The sequence below is a fragment of the Xyrauchen texanus genome, chromosome 28, assembly GCF_025860055.1.
Source record: "Xyrauchen texanus isolate HMW12.3.18 chromosome 28, RBS_HiC_50CHRs, whole genome shotgun sequence".
NCBI classification, from domain to species: Eukaryota; Metazoa; Chordata; class Actinopteri; order Cypriniformes; family Catostomidae; genus Xyrauchen; species Xyrauchen texanus.
The window spans coordinates 33,006,978-33,027,393 of NC_068303.1; the positions used below are offsets into that span (position 1 = coordinate 33,006,978).

The 20,416-nt window shown below is 38.5% G+C and overlaps 2 protein-coding genes across 2 annotated transcripts; both read right to left on the bottom strand.

The window, feature by feature from the left end:
- Positions 1 to 5,946: 5,946 nt before the first annotated feature.
- Positions 5,947 to 14,022, bottom strand: LOC127622241 (3'(2'),5'-bisphosphate nucleotidase 1-like). Its single transcript, XM_052096272.1, has 9 exons — positions 13,956 to 14,022; positions 13,215 to 13,333; positions 12,869 to 12,973; positions 12,682 to 12,789; positions 12,481 to 12,529; positions 7,729 to 7,820; positions 7,442 to 7,639; positions 7,259 to 7,364; positions 5,947 to 6,685 (listed from the first exon to the last, which is right to left on the bottom strand). Coding segments are annotated over exons 1-9 (930 nt in total). The 5' UTR covers positions 13,957 to 14,022; the 3' UTR covers positions 5,947 to 6,533.
- A 4,800-nt stretch (positions 14,023 to 18,822) lies between these two features.
- On the bottom strand, positions 18,823 to 19,992 carry LOC127622245 (SAYSvFN domain-containing protein 1-like). The gene is made up of 2 exons (XM_052096276.1): positions 19,724 to 19,992; positions 18,823 to 19,513 (listed from the first exon to the last, which is right to left on the bottom strand). Exons 1-2 carry the CDS (start codon positions 19,814 to 19,816, stop codon positions 19,190 to 19,192), a joined length of 417 nt encoding a protein of 138 aa, XP_051952236.1. The 5' UTR covers positions 19,817 to 19,992; the 3' UTR covers positions 18,823 to 19,189.
- Positions 19,993 to 20,416: the final 424 nt, after the last annotated feature.

Genomic DNA, 20,416 nt, shown 5'->3' on the forward strand with positions numbered 1-20,416 from the left:
TACACCGAGGCCTGTACTCTGGAGCAGGATCGATTTGGAGGTGGAAGGTCATTCATGGTCTGGGGTGGTGTGTCACAGCACGAGAACATAAGAACACATAAGGATACACATTGAGAAACAGTCTATGTATTTGATCAAATAAAGTATATTTACCACAAAGCATGTGACCCATTATGTCTGCTGTCATAGTTTGCATTATATGAAATGTTGAGATGGCAAATTCCTTGGCTGTGTATTCTCAGGCTACTATATTTTGATAAAACTTGTTTTATGCTACTGTAACAGCCTTACAGTAGTCCTGGTATGTCTATATTGCATGGGGTAAATATCTCTTGCAATAATAACTGCAGTAAATAAAGCTAAACTTAACATTGAACTTGAAGCACTGTGCCTGTTAGCTCTTCTGTTACTTTACACGGTGATATTTATGGTTGCTGTCCAATCACTGAGCACAAGTAAGCAGCTCCTAATAACCAATCCTGACGCAGGAGGGGGCACTTATACAGGTGGAAAAGCAAGCGAGCACTCTAAAACCTCATTCACACTGGGCTTTGATCCCGGGAATTCCCCAGAATAATTGCAGAGGAGCCTTCTGTGTGAACGCAAGCTTGAGCCAGAATGTGAGAATTTTTTCCCCTCGGGATCAGACTCTTGTAACATTGCCAGGATCAATCTCTGTACGTGTTTGTGCAAAGAAAATGCAGAGAACGTGAAGGGTGTGTGAAGTTGTGATGACACAGTTACAAACAAAATATGCTAAAAGTCATCTAATTACTTTTAAGTAAACAATAGTGCAATGCATTACATTTAAAATTTTTGTTATATCATTTGCTGACTTTTTGCAATAATTTAATTACTTTTAAGTACATTATAGGGTCATGCTTCTGATATATTATTGATGTACAATACATGAATTATGGCCCCATAACGAGTCATTGTGCAGGAGAAATGTGAGGTGCTGAGTGTATGACTTTTGTGTAACTATGAACAATATAGATATTATTTTACATTTTTTGAGTGGAAATGTGTTGTAGAAAGTAACTTAAAGTAATGTAATTAGTAATGTGATAACTTTTTTTAATTAAGTAATTAGTAAAGTCATCTGATTAAAGTTTTAGGGAAATAATTTGTAGTTGATTACTATTTTTAATAACTTACACAACAGTGTTTGTGACATTCGAAAGTGATGTTGCCACTGTTAATCGTTAAATTTCTCGAGAACATCTGAACAAAACGCAGCCCCTTGAGGTCTCTTTATCCTCCACAGTCTTCCCTCTGAAACACCCTGTTGCAGAAGCAGAGTATACACTTGGCTGTGACAATTATTAGGCAAGTGAGTATTCTGATCATATCATTATTTCCTTGCATATTTTCCAACTCCAAACCATATAAACTTGAATGCTTATTGGATTCAAACATTTTCAGGTGATATACAGTGCATCTGGAAAGTATTCACAGCGCTTCACTTTTTCCACATTTTGTTATGTTATGGCCTTATTCCAAAATGTATTATAGTCATTATTTTCCTCAAAATTCTACAAACAATACCCCATAATGACAACGTGAAAGAAGTTATTAAAAATAAAAACAAAACAAATCACATGTACATAAGTATTCACAGCCTTTGCCATGACACTCAAAATTGAGCTCAGGTGTATCCTGTTTCCACTGATCATCCTAGAGATGTTTCTACAACTTGATTGGAGTCCACCTGTGGTAAATTCAGTTGATTGGACATGATTTTGAAAGGCACACATGTGTCTATATAAGGTCCCACAGTTAACAGTGCATGTCAGAGCACAAACCGAGCCTTGAAGTTCAAGGAATTGTCTGTAGACCTCCAAGACATGATAGTATCGAGGCATAGATCTGGGGAAGGGTACAGAAATATTTCTGCAGCATTGAAGGTCCCAATGCGCACAGTGGCCTCCATCATCCGTAAATGGAAGAAGTTTGGAACCATCAGGACTCTTCCTAGAGCTGGCCTCCCAGCCCAACTGAGCGATCGGGGTAGAAGGGCCTTAGTCAGGGAGGTGACCAAGAACCCGATGGTCACTCTGACAGAGCTCCAGCAATTCTCTGTGGAGAGAGGAGAAACTTCCAGAAGAACAACCATCTCTGCAGCACTCCACCAATCAGGCCTGTATGGTAGAGTGACCAGACGGAAGCCACTCCTCAGTAACGGGCACATGACAGCCTGCCTGGAGTTTGCCAAAAGGCACCTGAAGGACTCTCAGGCCATGAGAAACAAAATTCTCTCGTCTGATGAAACAAAGATTAATCTCTTTAGCCTGAATGGCAAGCATCATGTCTGGAGGAAACCCGTCATCACCTGACCAATACCATCCCTACAGTAAAGCATGGGGGTGGCAGCATCATGCTGTGGGGATGTTTTTCAGCGGCAGGAACTGAGAGACTAGTCAGGATCAAGGGAAAGATGAATGCAGCAATGTACAGAGACATCCTTGATGAAAACCTGCTCCAGAGCACTCTGGACCTCAGACTGAGGCGAAGGTTCATCTTCTAACAGGATAACGACCTTAAGAACACAGCCAAGATAACAAAGGAGTGGCTACAGGACAACTCTGTGAATGTCCTTGAGTGGCCCAGCCAGAGCCCAGACTTGAACCTGAGTGAACATCTCTGGAGAGATCTGAAAATGGCTGTGCACTGACGTGCCCCATCCAAGCTGATGGAGCTTGAGAGTTCCTGCAAAGAAGAATGGGAGAAACTGCCCAATAGGTGTGCCAATCTTGTAGCATCATACACAAAAGACTTAAGGCTGTAATTGGTGCCAAAGTTTCTTCAACAAAGTATTGAGCAAAGGCTGTGAATACTTATGTACATGTAATTTTTATATAATACATTTGCAAAGATTTCAAACAAACTTCTTTCACATTGTGATTATGGGGTATTGTTTGTAGAATTTTGAGGAAAATAATTAATTTAATCCATTTTGGAATAAGGCTGTAATATAACCAAATGTGGAAAAAAAATGAAGTGCTGTGAATACTTTCTGGATGCACTGTTTGTGTCATGAGTGAGGGTGTGGCGAAAGTGACTAACACCTCATATCAAGGTGTGCATAATTATTAAGCAGCTTCATTAACTCAGTAAAATGGTCCAAAAAAGAGATTTAACTGACACAGAAAAGTAAAACATTTTAAAAATTAAGATGGATGCAACACTCTTGAAATAGCTAAACTATTGATGCGTGACCACCGGACAATTAAAGCGTTTTGTCGCAAAAAATGCACGCAAATTAAGTGCAAAAGACTTGAGAAGAAATAAACGTGAAGCTACCAGGAACCCATTATCCTCCAGTGCCACTATATTCCAGAACTGCAACCTACCTGGAGTATCCAGAAGTACAAGGTGACAAGTGCTCAGAGGCATGGCCACGGTCAAGAAGGCTGAAACACGACCACCACTGAATAAGATTCACAAGTTTAAGCGTCAAGACTGTGGAAAGAAATGCCTGAAGACAGATCTTTCAAAGGTTTTATGGACATATGAAATGAGAGTGATTCTTGATGGACCAGATGGATAGGCCCGTGGCTGGATCAATAATGGACACAGGGGACCACTTTGAGTCAGGTGCCAGCAAGTCGGAGGAGGGGTACTGGTGTGGGCTGCTATCATTATGGATGAAGTAGTTAGAACTTTTTGAGTTGAAGATGGACTGAAACTCAACTCTCAAACCTACTAAAAGTTTCTGGAAAGTACTTTCTTCAAGCAGTGGTACAGGAAGAAGTCCTCAGCATTCAAGTAGGCCATGATCTTTATGCAGGACAATGCTCCATCACATGCATCCAAGCACTCAAAGATGCCCAAATAATGACTTTGCCCCCTTCCTCGCCGGACTTAAATCCTATTTAGGACTTGTGGGCCCTCCTCAAATGTGAGATTTACAGTGAGGGAAGACAATAGACCTCTTTGAACAGCATTTGGGAGACTGTGGTTGCTGCTTCAGTGAAAGTTGATCGTGAACAGATAAAGGAACTGACAGAGTCCATGAATGGAAGGCTCACAGCAGTTATTGAAAAGAAGGGTGGCTATATAGGTCACTGAATATTTTTGAAAGGCCAAAACTTGTAATTGTCATTTTGTGTTACTTATTTGTTGCACTTAAAAAAAAAATTAATAAACAATTGAGTTGGGAGAAATTATTTTGGTAATTTAGTTGTCTAATTATTGTGCAGACGTCTATATTCTATAAAGACAAAACTCACTTTTTCTTTATTAAACATTCAAGTTTGAGTTTCAATAAAATTTTGGATTGACAGAGCATTGTGTTTGTTCAACAATAAAATGAATCTCAAGGAATACAATTTGCCTATTAATTGTGCACACAGTGTAGATCTCTGTCTCTATCAGCATCTTGTGGCTCTAACCCTTGCTTTATATTCAAGTATTTATTGTCAAGTACCCACATACTGTGTACTTTCAGTGCTCTACTGGGTTGCACAATGTTTTGTTTTGTCTTGAAGTTAATAGTCATACATAAATATAGCAACAGGAGCTGTTGAAGGGACTTTATTTCCCTCCCCTTGCACACACATGGTTGAAAAGACTAACATTTTTGCAGAGAAATGTTTTCCAATATATAGAAAATGAAGATTTTTGCTGCTAATATAATTTTTGATTCATTCTTCTAATTTGAAGGGTATGTGACAAGTGAAATGACAAGTTGCATCTAAACTGCCCTGGGATCTTGTGAAGTTGGAGAATGTGTCCTGACTAAATGTCACATGAATAAAAGAAGTGCTTGTGCTTCATATTTCTGAACCGCTGAACAGATCATCTGCATTTGTTCTGACAAGGCCCTCAAGCTGAATCTGCTGATCAAAGATGTCAATTACTTTCCGACAGCATACGACCACAGGTAAGCCTTTGACATATCACGCACTAATAAAAATTATATAATTAACACTTTTTATTTTTTCATTTCACATTTATAAAAGTGTGTTTTGATACTTTAAATATTAATATGTAATAAAATATTTTTTATCTAACTTTTTTGTACTGTTTTCAATCAAACTGTTTATGAATAGATAAGTGGTATTCTTATTTAGTTAAAAAAATAAAAAATAATAATTAAATAATAATTTCAATCATAATACCTTGTTGTTAGCTTGGTACTCAAAACAAGAGTGACAGACTTGAAGGAATCATTGGAACTGGTTAACATCTCTGTTCACGAGTCTACTATAGGCCTGCAGCAAACATTAAAAATGCATGGTGTCCATGGCAGAACACCACGAAGGAAGCCAATGCTTTCCAACAAAAATTGCTGCACGCCTAATGTTAGCCAAAGACGACCTTGACACGCCACAATGGCACTGGGAAAATGTTTTGTTGACTGATGGGAAAGAACACTCAGCACTATGTATGGCATAAAAAGGGCATCACATACCAACATGAAAACATCGCAATGGTAAAGTATGGTGGAAAAAGGTTATCACATACCAACATGAAAACATAATTCCAATGGTGACATATGGTGGAGGGAGCATCATGATTTGGGGCTGCTTTGGGCCTGGACTGACTGCCATCATTAAGGGGAAACATTATTTCCCATGTTTATCAAGAAATCCTACAGGATAATGTCAGGGTGGCTGTGTGCCAGCATAAGCTCAGTAGAAGTTGGGTGATGCAGCAGGACAATGACCCTAAACATTGAAGTAAATCCACAACAGAATCCACCTTTTGGAGTGGTCCAGTCAAAGCCCAGACCTTAACCGAATAGAGATGCTGTGGAATGACCTCAAGAGAGCCATTCACACCAGACATACTAAGAATATGGCTGAGCTGAAGCAGTTCTGTAAGGAAGAATGGTCCAAAATTCCTTCTGAACGCTGTGCAGATCTAATACGCAGCTAACAGAAACACTTGGTTGAGGTTAATGCTACCAAAGGAGGATCAACCAGTTATTAAGTCCAAGGGTTCATTTACATTTTCCACAACACTGTGAATGTTTAATGAGATGTGTTTGATAAAGATATGGAAGATTATAATTGTGTGTGTGACAGGGCAGAGGGTGGGATCGGGTCGTGATTATACACACACATATAACAGACAGCTGCCCGTAAACGCTTTTTCTCTGTCGCACCACCGTTCACAGGCGACCTTTATTCCTCTCAGAGGCTTGATTAGCTTGATAAGGGGCTGGGTGTGTAAAATCACCACCCGGTGATATAACCATTATTATATAGATATTAAGATGCATGTATAGAAATATATATAATGTTAACAGTTATATGCTCTATATATTATATCAAGTAATGGAAACATACAAATATTTATTTGGTCCTCTAATGCAAATAGATCAAAACATGTTGTGGATGTAGTAATTAAATAATTCCCTCTTCTAAATCTTAACTGTGATAAATGTAAGCAATTATAAAATAATTACAACGTTTAGGAATTTGAATATGATCATCTTTGTTGTTAGATCAATCAACATTTTATGGCAGAAACACACTGCATTAAGGCATAACGCTTCAGAGTTGGAATCCATATCCTGGAATGGTTCAGTCAGAGGAAAGAGCTTCTTTTACATCCTGTGGTACTCTGCTTAAATAATACTGATGATCCCGTAGTGTCGCCAGCACCCCAGCAGAATTCATGTGCTTCACATCTGCATCATATCTATATGCATTACCATGCATGTCTGTCAGTTTACCTGTAGATGAAAAAGAACAGCTTTACATTTATAGAAACAACCAGTCAAAAGTTTGAATACGCTTGACTGAATTTACATTCAACATGATCTTTAATAGCTTTTGATATAAAGGTTTATTATCTTTAAAACGCAAGATGTCATTTGTAACAGCTGAAATATGGGACAAATTGTGTCCCATATTGATTCAATATTGGATGCATCATTTAATCTATAAATATAGGACAAACCTGTATTTTATGGGGTGGCTGGGAACCCTACATGGGAACTCACTAAATACTGTTTAAAACGAATCACAGGAGGATACTACATGAAGTTAGTTGAGAGAATGCCCAGAGTGTTCACAACTGTAATCTAGGAAAAGCATGGCTACATTTTTGGTTTCTACATAATTGCTTTACTTTCAACAGTGTTATTTCATAGTTTTGATGACCTAATTATTATTACAATATGTGGACAAGAGTAATAATAAAGACTGAATATGTGTGTCCAAACTTTTGACTTGTAACATATATAGCTTTACTAATTTTTAAGGATTTATTTTTTAAGAAAGGCGATGTGTAAGAAATAACACACCTCCAACTGCATGCAGAATGGCCTCAGGTGCACATGTGTCCCACTTCTTACAACCCGGACTGGCGAAAACATAAGCAGAGGCCTTTCCTTCCACCAACTGGATGATCTGCCAGAAAGAACATGTGATTAGTTTGATTTTTATCACAATATTGACTCACTGAATTATGGCTAACGACTCCCCACCTTATTCCCAGCTCCTCCCACTCTGATGACATCATGGGGCTCCATGGCTTGGATTGTGTCAGTCACTAGTTTATTGCTATGGGATCGTGTAGTGGTGACGATTCTTTTACCATCTGGGACCTGATGGAGTTGGAACCCAAATGAGCCCAAACCCAAAACTCCCCATAACGTCCTGCCCAAAGTAGCACCAGCCCCCATCTGAGTAAGCACAGAACATAGAGCAGGTTCATTAAACCCAGCCTCTTTCACATACACTGATGCAAGTATGATTGACAGACAGGATGGACCTGGTAGTTGTGGAAGGGTTGATTGATGACTCCAGCAATGGCTGTCCCACCATAAGCAATGCCTATTAGCACTGTGACATGGTCCAGAAGTCCTACAATAAAACGCCACTTCAAATGAATAAATACATTAAAAAAAAAAAAATCTATGCAAAGTGTTTATTAGATAAGCCCAACATTAAAACATTTCTCTCCTTTTGAACCCCTCAATACTCTTGTACATAATGATGGGAAATGACTTCCTGATGACATGGCTTAGCACTCGTTGGCTATATCCTCAATCAACAATAATGAGTGTATTTACATGTACATCGGTTTAACTACCTAAAAACAGCTTATTTATAAAAATCAAACAATGCAGGAATAATGTGTTTACACATTTGAAATCATCTGATGACTCACAGCATTTATATCAAATCATGAACAATCGCATGCACAACACATTGAATAAACCAATAAGAATGCTGGTAAAGGTATATACATGAAACATGACATCGGGGCAATGGGCTTTAACACGATAAAAGAAAACTGTTCAAGGCCTGACCATGCAGTGAGCCAGTAAACATGCACACCAATACACAGATAACTCCCCAAAATGTTGCCTTTTAAAAAATAAAATGCATTTACATGAGATTTGAAAGTCAAACCTTGAAAAGACATACACAACACATACAGGTGAAACTCGAAAAATTAGAATATCGTGCAAAAGTTCATTAATTTCAGTAATTCAACTTAAAAGGTGAATTACAAGCAAAGTAAGATATTTCAAGCCTTTATTTGATATAATTTTGATGATTATGGCTTACAGCTTATGAAAACCCCAAATTCAGAATCTCAGAAAATTAGAATATTACATGAAATCAATAAAAAAAAGGATTTTAAATACAGAAATGTCGGCCCTCTGAAAAGTATAATCATGCATATGTACTCAGTACTTGGTTTGGGCCCCTTTTGCATTAATTACTGCCTCAATGCGCGTGGCATGGATGCTATCAGCCTGTGGCACTGCTGAGGTGTTATGGAAGACCAAGATGCTTCAATAGCTGCCTTCAGCTCTTCTGCATTGTTTGGTCTCATGTCTCTCATCTTTCTCTTGGCAATGCCCCATAGATTCTCTATGGGGTTCAGGTCAGGCGAGTTTGCTGGACAATCAAGCACAGTAATACCATGGTCACTGAACCAGGTTTTGGTACTTTTGGCAGTGTGGGCAGGTGCCAAGTCCTGCTGGAAAATGAAGTCAGCATCTCCATAAAGCTTGTCTGCTGAAGGAAGCATGAAGTGCTCTAAAATGTCCCGGTAGACGGCTGCGTTAACTCTGGACTTAATAAAGCACAGTGGACCAACACCAGCCGATGACATGGCTCCCCAAACCAACACAGACTGTGGAAACTTCACACTGGACTTCAAGCATCTTGGATTGTGTGCCTCTCCATTCTTCCTCCAGACTCTGGGACCTTGGTTTCCAAATGAGATGCAAAATATGCTCTCATCAGAAAAGAGGACTTTGCACCACTGAGCAACAGACCAGTTCTTTTTTCTTTAGCCCAGGTAAGACGCTTGACATTTGAAGCCCATGTCCAGGACCCGCCTGTGTGTGGTGGCTCTTGATGCAGTAACTCCAGCTTCAGTCCACTCCTTGTGAAGCTCCCCACACATTTGAATGGCCTTTTCCTGACAATCCTCTCCAGGCTACGGTCATCCCTGCTGCTTGTGCACCTTTTTCTTCCACACTTTTCCCTTCCACTTAACTTTCTATTAATGTGCTTTGATACAGCACTTTGAGAACATCCAACTTCTTTTGCAATTACCTTTTGAGGCTTTCCCTCCTTGTGGAGGGTGTCAATGATGGTTTTCTGCACAACTGTCAGGTCAGCAGTCTTCCCCATGATTGTGAATTCAACTGAACCAGACTGAGAGACCATTTAAAGGCTCAGGAACCCTTTGCAGGTGTTTAGCTGATTAGAGTGTGACACTTTGAGCCTACAATACTGAACCTTTTCACAATGTTCTAATTTTCTGAGATTCTGAATTTGGGGTTTTCATAAGCTGTAAGCCATAATCATCAAAATTATATCAAATAAAGGCTTGAAATATCTTACTTTGCTTGTAATGAGTCTATATAATATATTAGTTTCACCTTTTAAGTTGAATTACTGAAATTAATGAACTTTTGCACGATATTCTAATTTTTCGAGTTTCACCTGTAAGTACATTGGATAAGCCGATAAGAACACCGGTAAAGGTGTTTAAAAGCAATGCGAAATTGGGGTAATGGGCAAATATCTACCCGTGTCGATATGTTTACTATTAAGTGGTTTATAACCCTATACCGATAAAATAAAGCCATTTAATGCACTTACATGACCCAAACCGTTTTTAGCTTAAGTATAAACGGTGTATGAACGAGCATGTGAATGCTCTCATTGTGGGATTATTAAGCATAATCGGTGTGCATGCACAGTCACATTTACCTTTGCACAACAAAATTCCTTTGGCGGATGTTGAGTGCACGTAAAACCAGAAACCAAATTAACAAGCACCCCTCACAGCGGTCACTGCCAAACCAAGCAACTTTCTATTGGTCAATGTGGAGAATTCGCATGTCAAAGTTCACCAAACCTGAACTCCAAATTAGTCGCCCCTCAAAGTCCATTTCATGAAATTCCCAAATGCGCGAATTCCCATTTAGATGACTATTTCACTCGCAGAACTACGCCGTGTGAAGGTAAATGTGACCGTGCCTTAAGGTTGAGCTTGTAAACACGCTCAATGATGACCAACTAAAAATGGATAGAAACTACATTTTCGGGAATTAAATAACAGGTACATTAGATTACATATTCATTATATACGTGTTCAAATGATACCTCAGACATACTATTATTCTTTGCCTTATCTTCCTCAGATTGCTGTTCCCTATAAGTAGAAATATTTTTTATTGACTACCTAGTAACTTTCTAATCTAGTCCAAGTCACTTGACATCCCAAATGAGCCTAACATGAACATAAAAAAAAAAAAAAAAAAAAAATATTAACAACATTAAATCACCATACTAGTAGGGGTTCTGTGGGGATGCTCTGGCTTCTGAATGTAAGCTGGGTGGTACATTGCAGCTACAGTACAGCAGAGACAGGAAAGAGAGAGAAAGAGAGGGACAGGGAGAGCAGATCAATAGTAGCAACAGTTCATAAGACAGCACTAGGTGTGTTAAGCATATGAATAAAAGGGCCTGCCAAATTAATACATGTAAATGCATATAGAATTCAAGTAGAGGTAAAGAAAAGAAAAGAATAAGGGAAAATGAGATTGATGAAAGCATCGTTGTGTTGCAGTGGGCATGCATGTTACACCTTTTCCAAACTAGGCATGACAAGTTACAAGCTTCAAGGGGAATTTTTCTGTCCTTACTGAAAGTGAAATTCTATGTAAATGACAAAAATTACAGCCAATCAGAAGATAATTAGGTTGGGTTGACAAAGGCCAAAATGATTAATTGTAACTCCTCCTAGAGCTTTTAAGACACATCCACCAAACTAGTCACAGACATAACTTTTAAAATACTAAGCATCACACACTTACCGAATGTGAAAATAATGAATATGAAATTCAAGCGCATTCCAACAATAATACCAAAGCAGTCGTTACAACCTTAAAAACACAAATAAGCTACGAAATGATTCAGTTTACATAAACTATACTGTTATGTCTTTGTGGAAACGAAGTTGTAAAATTGGATATAACTCTACACAGAAAAGATTAGCAAGTGATTTTATTACACTATGGCTAAGGTGTACTTTTGAAATAGAGTATTTTAAGGTTTACGGATTGGGGGGGCCTGGGTAGCTCAGCGAGTAAAGACACTAACTACCACACCTGGAGTTCGAATCCAGGGTGTGCTGAGTGATTCCAGTCAAGTATCCCAAGCAACCAGTTGTGCATGGCGAGTTGTGCATGGATGCCGCAGAGAATAGCATGAAGCCTCCACACGCGCCATGTCTCCGCGGTAACACGCTCAACAAGCCACATGATAAGATGCGCGGATTGACGTCTCAGACGCGGAGGCAACTGAGATTCGTTCTCCGCCATCTGGATTGAGGCGAGTCACTACATCACCATGAGGATTTGGAGCGTATTGGGAATTCCAAATTGGGGAGAACATAACTTTTTTTTTTTTTTAAAAGGTTTACAGATTGGCTCCATTCACTTCCATTGACAGTGACCCTAACACAGATTTGTTTTTTTTTTCTCAAAGAAAAGGTCAAAATTCCTTTTTGTGGTAATTAACATTATGCCCTAAATGCTGTCAATTGAGCTTAACTTGTAGTGAACCGGGAATATTACTTGAAGTCTCTCTCTCTCTTGCTTTCTTTTCTTTTTTTCTTTCTCTACCTATCTATCTATCAAGCTCTTTTTAAAACTTTTAGGCCAGGCTTTGTCAAGCCAACATCAAAGTTTGATTTCACAATCTTTACCTATCTAGTTGACGTTTACAATACGGCTATGTGGAGTGTGATTTTGGACCAGCGAGATTCTACTATGGTTGGGACCGCCTGGTCTTGCGTGACAAAAACATAAACCAAACTGTTAAAATGTCTTGTTGTGTGAAGCTATTGATGGCCACGGCTGATTAAGACAAAAACTACGTTAATAGATTGGAACATGGTCTTGACATTTATCACTTGACAGCGCTTTAGCGAGTCTGGTTAGGACAATTGAGGAGAATTGCTGATGAGCTGAAAGCTTTCCCTGCTTACCTTCAGTATATTCTTTAGTGCCATCAAGAGGGTCCACCCACACAACCAGCTGTTAAAACAACAGCACTACATTATAAAATGAAGAAATAGCTATTTCAACGAAATGTTACATTTGAGATTATCTACAAAAAATACAAAAAACAACAGACCTAGCTTTATAATAATAAAAAAAGATTAGTCTATATTCTCTTTGTCTTTTACCTCTTCCTCCTTCAAGCTGGCATACTGATCTGGACAGGACTTTTGTAAGATTACACTGTTCTGCCCGCTCTCTATCAGGTCCTCTTCAACGGCTTCATCAGGTAAATCCTGCCCAAATAAAGATGTGATATTATGATGTGTGGCAGAGGCAAACAAGCTATATATTTTCCTATTGGTCAAAACTTACCTCCTCCCCAATAATTGTGACTTTAGGGAAGCTTCTTGACAGAGATGTACATATACTCTTCTGCACTAGCCTGTCAGCCAGTGTCTGTAGATCATTGGCTCCTGTCTGTTATTAAAAAAGCATACATAAAACCATGATTAAACAATAGTCACGACTGAGTTCACCAATTTCTAAAAGTGCATAGAGTCACTATATTTAAAAACAATAATGTGTTATTCCTGAGTATTGACTCTTTGCTGTGAACTTTTTGGGAGTTATGATTTTTTTGACAGGCATAATTTTCCTAGACCAATGAAAGATGCTGATCCAGGTACAAGCTGCAGAGCTTTAGTACTTCCTGCCTCACCTTCTCCACAATCCCGAGCTCTCCACTATGAAGCACTTTCCTGATGATAGCTCCAGCATTCTCCCCCACAGCATAGGCAGAAGCCACCAGTCGCATCAAAACAGGGCTGCTCGCCATCACTGCCACATGCAAAAATCACACTTTAATACAGTGTTAAAGAGACACACCCCTGGTTTGTGAATAGGGAAGACGTCAGAGAACAACAGTGGTATAGCAGAGTCACCATTACCTGTTCCATTTACAGATTGACATTCTAGCCTAAATTAACGCTTAATTAAAATATAACTTGATTAAATACAGCTCTCCTCTAAAGGAATGTATTTGAACACACTGAAAAGCACATATATAATTCTACTCAAGAATTATATATATATATCAATATGGGTTTCAATTGGGTCATTTATGTCCTTAAGGTCCTGAGTGTAACTATTGTATACACGGTGTTTTATAGATGTATTAACAGCCAAAATGATCGAAAAAAACTGAAAATGAAAAAGACAAAAATGCCGCACAAGGGTTAATTCTACACCAAACTCACAACCTTTATTGTTATTGTTACCATACTCGCTCAAGCACATTTGAAGCTCTCCCTCTTCCCCACAAAAAAAAAAAACTAACTGCATTCATAAAACATATAAATCGTGGAATAATGTAGTGTATGCACAGCATTCGCCATACATTGCAGAGCGATACATTGCTAAGGTATACATTTAAGGGCATTTCTATATTTCAGTGACTTACTCTATTTCCGCGCAGTGCGTCTTGTCAACCGGAGCCCAGAGTTCGGGTTTGCACCGTTGGTTTCCAGCCGGTCAGCATGTATTGTAGAACCAGGAAGCTGTCAATGCGATGTACGACACCGCGGTCTTAGTGCCCGTTGGGTTCTATTCAGAAATTGTATTAATAGACAATCTCCTCTTACTGGATTTAAAAGCTTCTTTGAGGTTTATTGTTGTCTCCTTTCTTCTGTAATTCATCTGCTAGTTAATTTATTTCCTCTTTATATCTGTTACACTGTATTCATAAATGTTCCACTGTTTCTCTAACTCCACACCAATCACACAATCCTATAGGATGTTTTCTTATTATATACATTGTTGAGTTAAGTCCTGTATGTCCCAGTCTGAGTCTAGACAAAATACATTCTTCTTTCCTCCCGCCTGAATTTCTTCCTCTTCCTACTAATGGTTGTATTAAATGTAGATGTCTACCCTTTTGTTAATTTTCCAAATACAATTGCCATATTTGATTTAACTCCTTTTTCATTATTGATTTGATTTCTGATTTACTATACATTATATGCATATCTATATTTTCATTTGCCATTACTTTATCTGCTTTCTCATTCCCTGATACAACAAAAAAATGTGTGCTGGAACCCATAAAAACTGAGTCTTATTTGTCTGCTGCATTATATATAATATCTGAAGTATCTCTATCAATATATCTTGTCTAGATTCAGACTGTTGAGCTTCCATACATAACAGGGCGGAGCTCGAGTCTGAACATATGAGAGTTTTGTTTAATCCCATATCTTTTATTTTGTTAATTGCTAGTAATTCTCCTGTAAACACCGAAACTTTATCTGATACCCTTTTTCCTTCTGCCACTTTCAATCTTGGGATGATGTATGCTACCCCCACTTGACCGTTCCCTAGATCTTTAGATGCATCTGTAAAAACCTGTATATACCTTTCATACTTAGTCCATATACACTCACCTAAAGGATTATTAGGAACACCTGTTCAATTTCTCATTAATGCAATTATCTAATCAACCAATCACATGGCAGTTGCTTCAATGCATTTAGGGGTGTGGTCCTGGTCAAGACAATCTCCTGAACTCCAAACTGAATGTCAGAATGGGAAAGAAAGGTGATTTAAGCAATTTTGAGCGTGGCTTGGTTGTTGGTGCCAGACGGGCCGGTCTGAGTATTTCACAGTCTGCTCAGTTACTGGGATTTTCACGCACAACCATTTCTATTGTTTACAAAGAATGCTGTGAAAAGGGAAAAACATCCAGTATGCGGCAGTCCTGTGGGCGAAAATGCCTTGTTGATGCTATGGGCCGACTGATTCAAGCTGATAGAAGAGCAACTTTGCCTGAAATAACCACTCGTTACAACCGAGGTATGCAGCAAAGCATTTGTGAAGCCACAACATGCACAACCTTGAGGCGGATGGGCTACAACAGCAGAAGACCCCACCGGGTACCACTCATCTCCACTACAAATAGGAAAAAGAGGCTACAATTTGCAAGAGCTCAACAAAATTGGACAGTTGAAGACTGGAAAAATGTTGCCTGGTCTGATGAGTCCCGATTTCTGTTGAGACATTCAGATGGTAGAGTCAGAATTTGGCATAAACAGAATGAGAACATGGATCCATCATGCCTTGTTACCACTGTGCAGGCTGGTGGTGGTGGTGTAATGGTGTGGGGATGTTTTCTTGGCACACTTTAGGCCCCTTAGTGCCAATTGGGCATCGTTTAAATGCCACGGCCTACCTGAGCATTGTTTCTGACCATGTCCATCCCTTTATGGCCACCATGTACCCATCCTCTGATGGCTACTTCCAGCAGGATAATGCATCATGTCACAAAGCTCGAATCATTTCAAATGGGTTTCTTGAACATGACAATGAGTTCACTGTACTAAAATGGCCCCCACAGTCACCAGATCTCAACCCAATAGAGCATCTTTGGGATGTGGTGGAACGGGAGCTTCGTGCCCTGGATGTGCATCCCACAAATCTCCATCAACTGCAAGATGCTATCCTATCAATATGGGCCAACATTTCTAAAGAATGCTTTCAGCACCTTGTTGAATCAATGCCACGTAGAATTAAGGCAGCTCTGAAGGCGAAAGGGGGTCAAACACAGTATTAGTATGGTGTTCCTAATAATCATTTAGGTGAGTGTATACTACCTTGTTGATTCTGCCTCTAATGCATTTTGACCCCTGTCTTGTCTTGCTTGCAATAGGAACAAATCAACATTTGGCTGTGGTAAGATCCATAGAGTTATTGATGGTAAAATTACCACTGGGGTAACATTGTACTCGTTTAATTTCATATCCTGCACTAAATCCTTAATAATCCAGCCAAAACTGACCTTTTAAGTTTGCCCAGTATGTCAATATCAGTTGCTTCCTTCTTAAGTGGATTGGCATCTTTCCCATCTCCACCTGTAATGCTGCTACCGGAGAAGGATAAGCTCCACAACAAATTCTTAATGCTTGTGACTGGATTCTCTATTGTTTTCCTAATTGTGTCCATAGTCTATTATTGCTCTTATCTTTGCAGAATAAATGGTTTTCCATGCCATTCTATCAGCCCCCCATTCCTGACCTGAAACACACCTCTGCCCGTTGGGTTGCTTTCTTTTCACCATAATATACCTTACCGAAATTATCCCTCTATCCAGTATGAATATGATATTGATGAAAGACATAATTTACATGGTTTTCTTACCCAAAATTAGATGAAAATTATGAAAAAATAAAATGAAGGGTCGTAATAAAATCGAATATTGTGATAATGACCTAGGCCCAGTTTTTCAAAAAATGCAATCTGGATCAAATTGATCCGGATTTGGAAATCCCATGTTTTGCTATCCAGGATCACCTGATCCATTTTACTTTTATGCCAGTTTTTTAAAGGAACATTGGATTGGATCACTGTGATCCAAATACCAAATTTTAGGATTACCAAATCCTGTTTACCAGAGCCTTATATGGAACCAACAGTGTAGCCTACTGGCTTAGCAAAGAACAACAGGTAGGCAAAATACCAGTGGCCACAAATGTAAATTTTTAGACTAAACCTGGCCATGCTTTTCTTCTCTGCCAGCAAAAATTGTTCCAAAAGTAGCCAAGCATCAAACACAACTGTGCAAAGCTCTCAATACTCGCTTTTTAGAACTAGTGGTGTTTTGTTCATAAATGAATCAGTGGTTTGAACCAATCTTCTCAGTGAACGAATCATTCTAATTTACTTCCATTGTTGCAACGGTGATTGAATCAGTTGAGAAAATGAATAAATGATTAATTATAACATAAAAGTTGCCTGTTTGTTGCCACCTACTGGAGTAAATATGCCATTAAAAATCACCACAACCGTTTGGAAAGCCACCAACACAAAGAAGCAGAGTGATACAAAGAGTGAAGTCCCAGAATGCTGCTTGGCCAATCAGATTCAAGGACTGGACCTGTTGTCACTTTCAAGCCAATTCACTCGGTAGACATCTTGGAAATGCTCCAGGGCAGCAATTTTCTATTGAAACAAGTGGCATGAAAGTACAACATGAATGGGGAGAGACTGAAATCTCTAGAACGGTGGGTCAAGCTAAAAAAAAAACACTATTATTCAGGCTTGCCCTGCTAATACACATGCACATTCTGTCGTTGACAGACAGGTGATATCTGTATCTGAAAGGTGATTGGCTCTTTTACCTGAAATGCGGGACTTCCTTTTCTACATCCGCCATACTGGCCGTTCCAATCTCTCCCATTCATTTTAATACAAGTGCTCCTTGGAATAAATAGTCTCTGGTATTAAAGTGACTAAAAATGGTTCAAGGAACAAAAACCGAAAACTAACTAATTTTTTTGCAGAACGTAACTGAAAACTGGAGGAAAGTGATTTTCAATTGGTCAATTACTTCAATCATAATTGTAAATGCTGGAAATCACTTATAACAGGTTAATTTTTATATTGTTTTCATGGAAGGCCAAAGGGTTTATCAAAGTACATTTTTGGAACTACACCATATCATGTTGCTTGAAAAAATTAAACATGTGCTTTGAACCTGAAGGAAACTGCATCATACATTTCTTTGCCTTATTGTCCGTTGTGGATGTCACATTCTCTGAATGAATTCCTTTTTAACAACTGTGTATAATTACTTCATATACATGCACGGTTAATCCAGATACAAGGAAAACATTATTAGATGTAAAAAGTACATTTCTCAGTTGTTTCCAAGTCTTCACTGAATTATTGTTAGATATGATGCAATAAAACAGATTTGATGTTGCCGGGTTTTGACTCAGAAGCAGATCTTTAAAAATTTACTTAACTGCTAATTATGCTTGTTACGATTTCTTTTGTGATAATCGCAATTTTTGTTTATTTTGAGGCAAGTGGGTTATTTTGAGCTTGTTTTCGCAGACCAGATTGCATGTTTCTCTTGCAAGATCTGGCAACACTGCAATTGGTATTTCACCCACCCCTTAGCTCAGAGTACTTTTGTTCTAACAGTAATCATTTGGAAAAGAGGCTGCAGAACTTTTGAACCGGAACAAAAAGATACAGTTTTTGCTCAGAATGAACCGAAATGAAAAACATCTTGTTTTTACTCCCTGGTATTTAAATAATAATTCATGTTTTTTTCCTACTCACATGAAATTAGACATACACAATTGATGTGAGAAAAATAGCGGAGGGGTATTAGGAGGCTCCCTAAAATTCACAATGTTCTCCCAGTTTAGTAAGCCAAATTTTTTTTAACATCTATATTTGTCTGTACAATTATTATGAATTAAAAATATAGACATTTTAGATCAAAATAAAATAAAAAACAACAAAAAAAATATTTTTTACTTGTAAATCTTTTATTGTACAACAACAACAATCATAGAGATTCTCATATATTTCACTTTAATAAAACCCAACAATTTTATTTAAATGTAGAAATACCAGTAAATCATAAATCATTGAGTGCTACATTAATATAATGCAAATCGGTTGCACAAGTGAAGTCCATATTTAGCCTGTTTTCCTTATTGACCATTTCTCAAAGGATGATATGAATTCATAAATCTGAGACGGTTGGTTGCAAAGTGTTAATGCCTGCAATCAAGACCACATATGAATGGAGGGAGTGACCAAATATAAAAATTTAAGAACCAACCATTGAGTGTCCCCCTCAATGTCTATGTTGGTTTCGACCCTTCCTTCCATACACTACATGTTCTGTTATCTGTTAGCAATCAGCCAGTATCCCATCTCACCCTCCAGCTGTTCAGCTGTCAAAGTTCCCAGGATGGGCTGACAGTCAGGGTTAAACACAGAGTAAGCACTCATTTCATCAGGTTGACGTGCCTTTGGGCTTCGAAGACCTTCATAGAGCCAGTAGAATAAAGATATGAGGAAAAATGGCAGGCCGAACTCAAGTTCTGAGAAAAGACCCAACAGTACCAGCCATATCAGCACTTTAAACAAGGTAAGATGGGTAAGAGCCAACCGCTGAAACCAATGACCATAAGTCATGCCCAGCAAGTCATCTTTTGCACTGCCAACCTAAAAGAAGTGCAAACTGTTAGATGAGGTTTAATAGATAACATAATATATTAACAAGGAACTACACGGAAAGTTTGCATTTTTGTCTACGCTGGCAGTCTAGCATTGCACATTTAATAAAAAAATAAAATAAAAAAAAAAATAAAAAAAAACAAAGCAACTAAAATAATGTTGTTTATGATTTCTAAAGTAGAAAGTGTAATATCACACCTCTGTGTGTGGTGTTTGAGGGAAGGTGATGATGGACATTAGCTCTGGTGCGTCATCAGACACAGCTGGAAAATGATCGCTTGTGACTTTCATCTCGCTCTGGATCTCTAAATCGGCAGGTTTCTTCTCTTCAGTCTGGACTTACTTTCGGTCTCTGAATTCTGACAGTTTGCGCTCCATATTTCATAACAGGAAAACTTGAATGAAAGGGGAAATGTATTTAAATCGTCAATTTCACATGCCCAGACATACCTGACTTCCGCATTCGCTTCTTTGCGGTCACTGAATGAATCTGTCGGCAAATTTAAATAAATGTTTCAAGCTGTTCCTATGAGACAAATCCCAACACACGTGTCATACTCCAGGGGGCGCATGGCGGCTCAGAGAGCCAAATCCTCCATTAAACCGCTTTCATATTCCAGTGTTTTTGTCTCACTGGGATTTTTTTTGTATTATTATTTATTCATTCAAAACATTTGGTACCTGACATAGAAACGGAAACCCGACCCACCAACCGCTTAAAAAATGATTTCAATGAAACCACTTAAATCATAAATGACTATGACTGGTCCAGCCATATCAGCGCAGTGAAAAGTAACAAGTATCACGTGATAAATCTGTCCGGTACTTCAGCAACGGTGTGGAAAAATACTTAAAATTAAGTAAAATAAGGTCTGTGGTAAACATTACTTG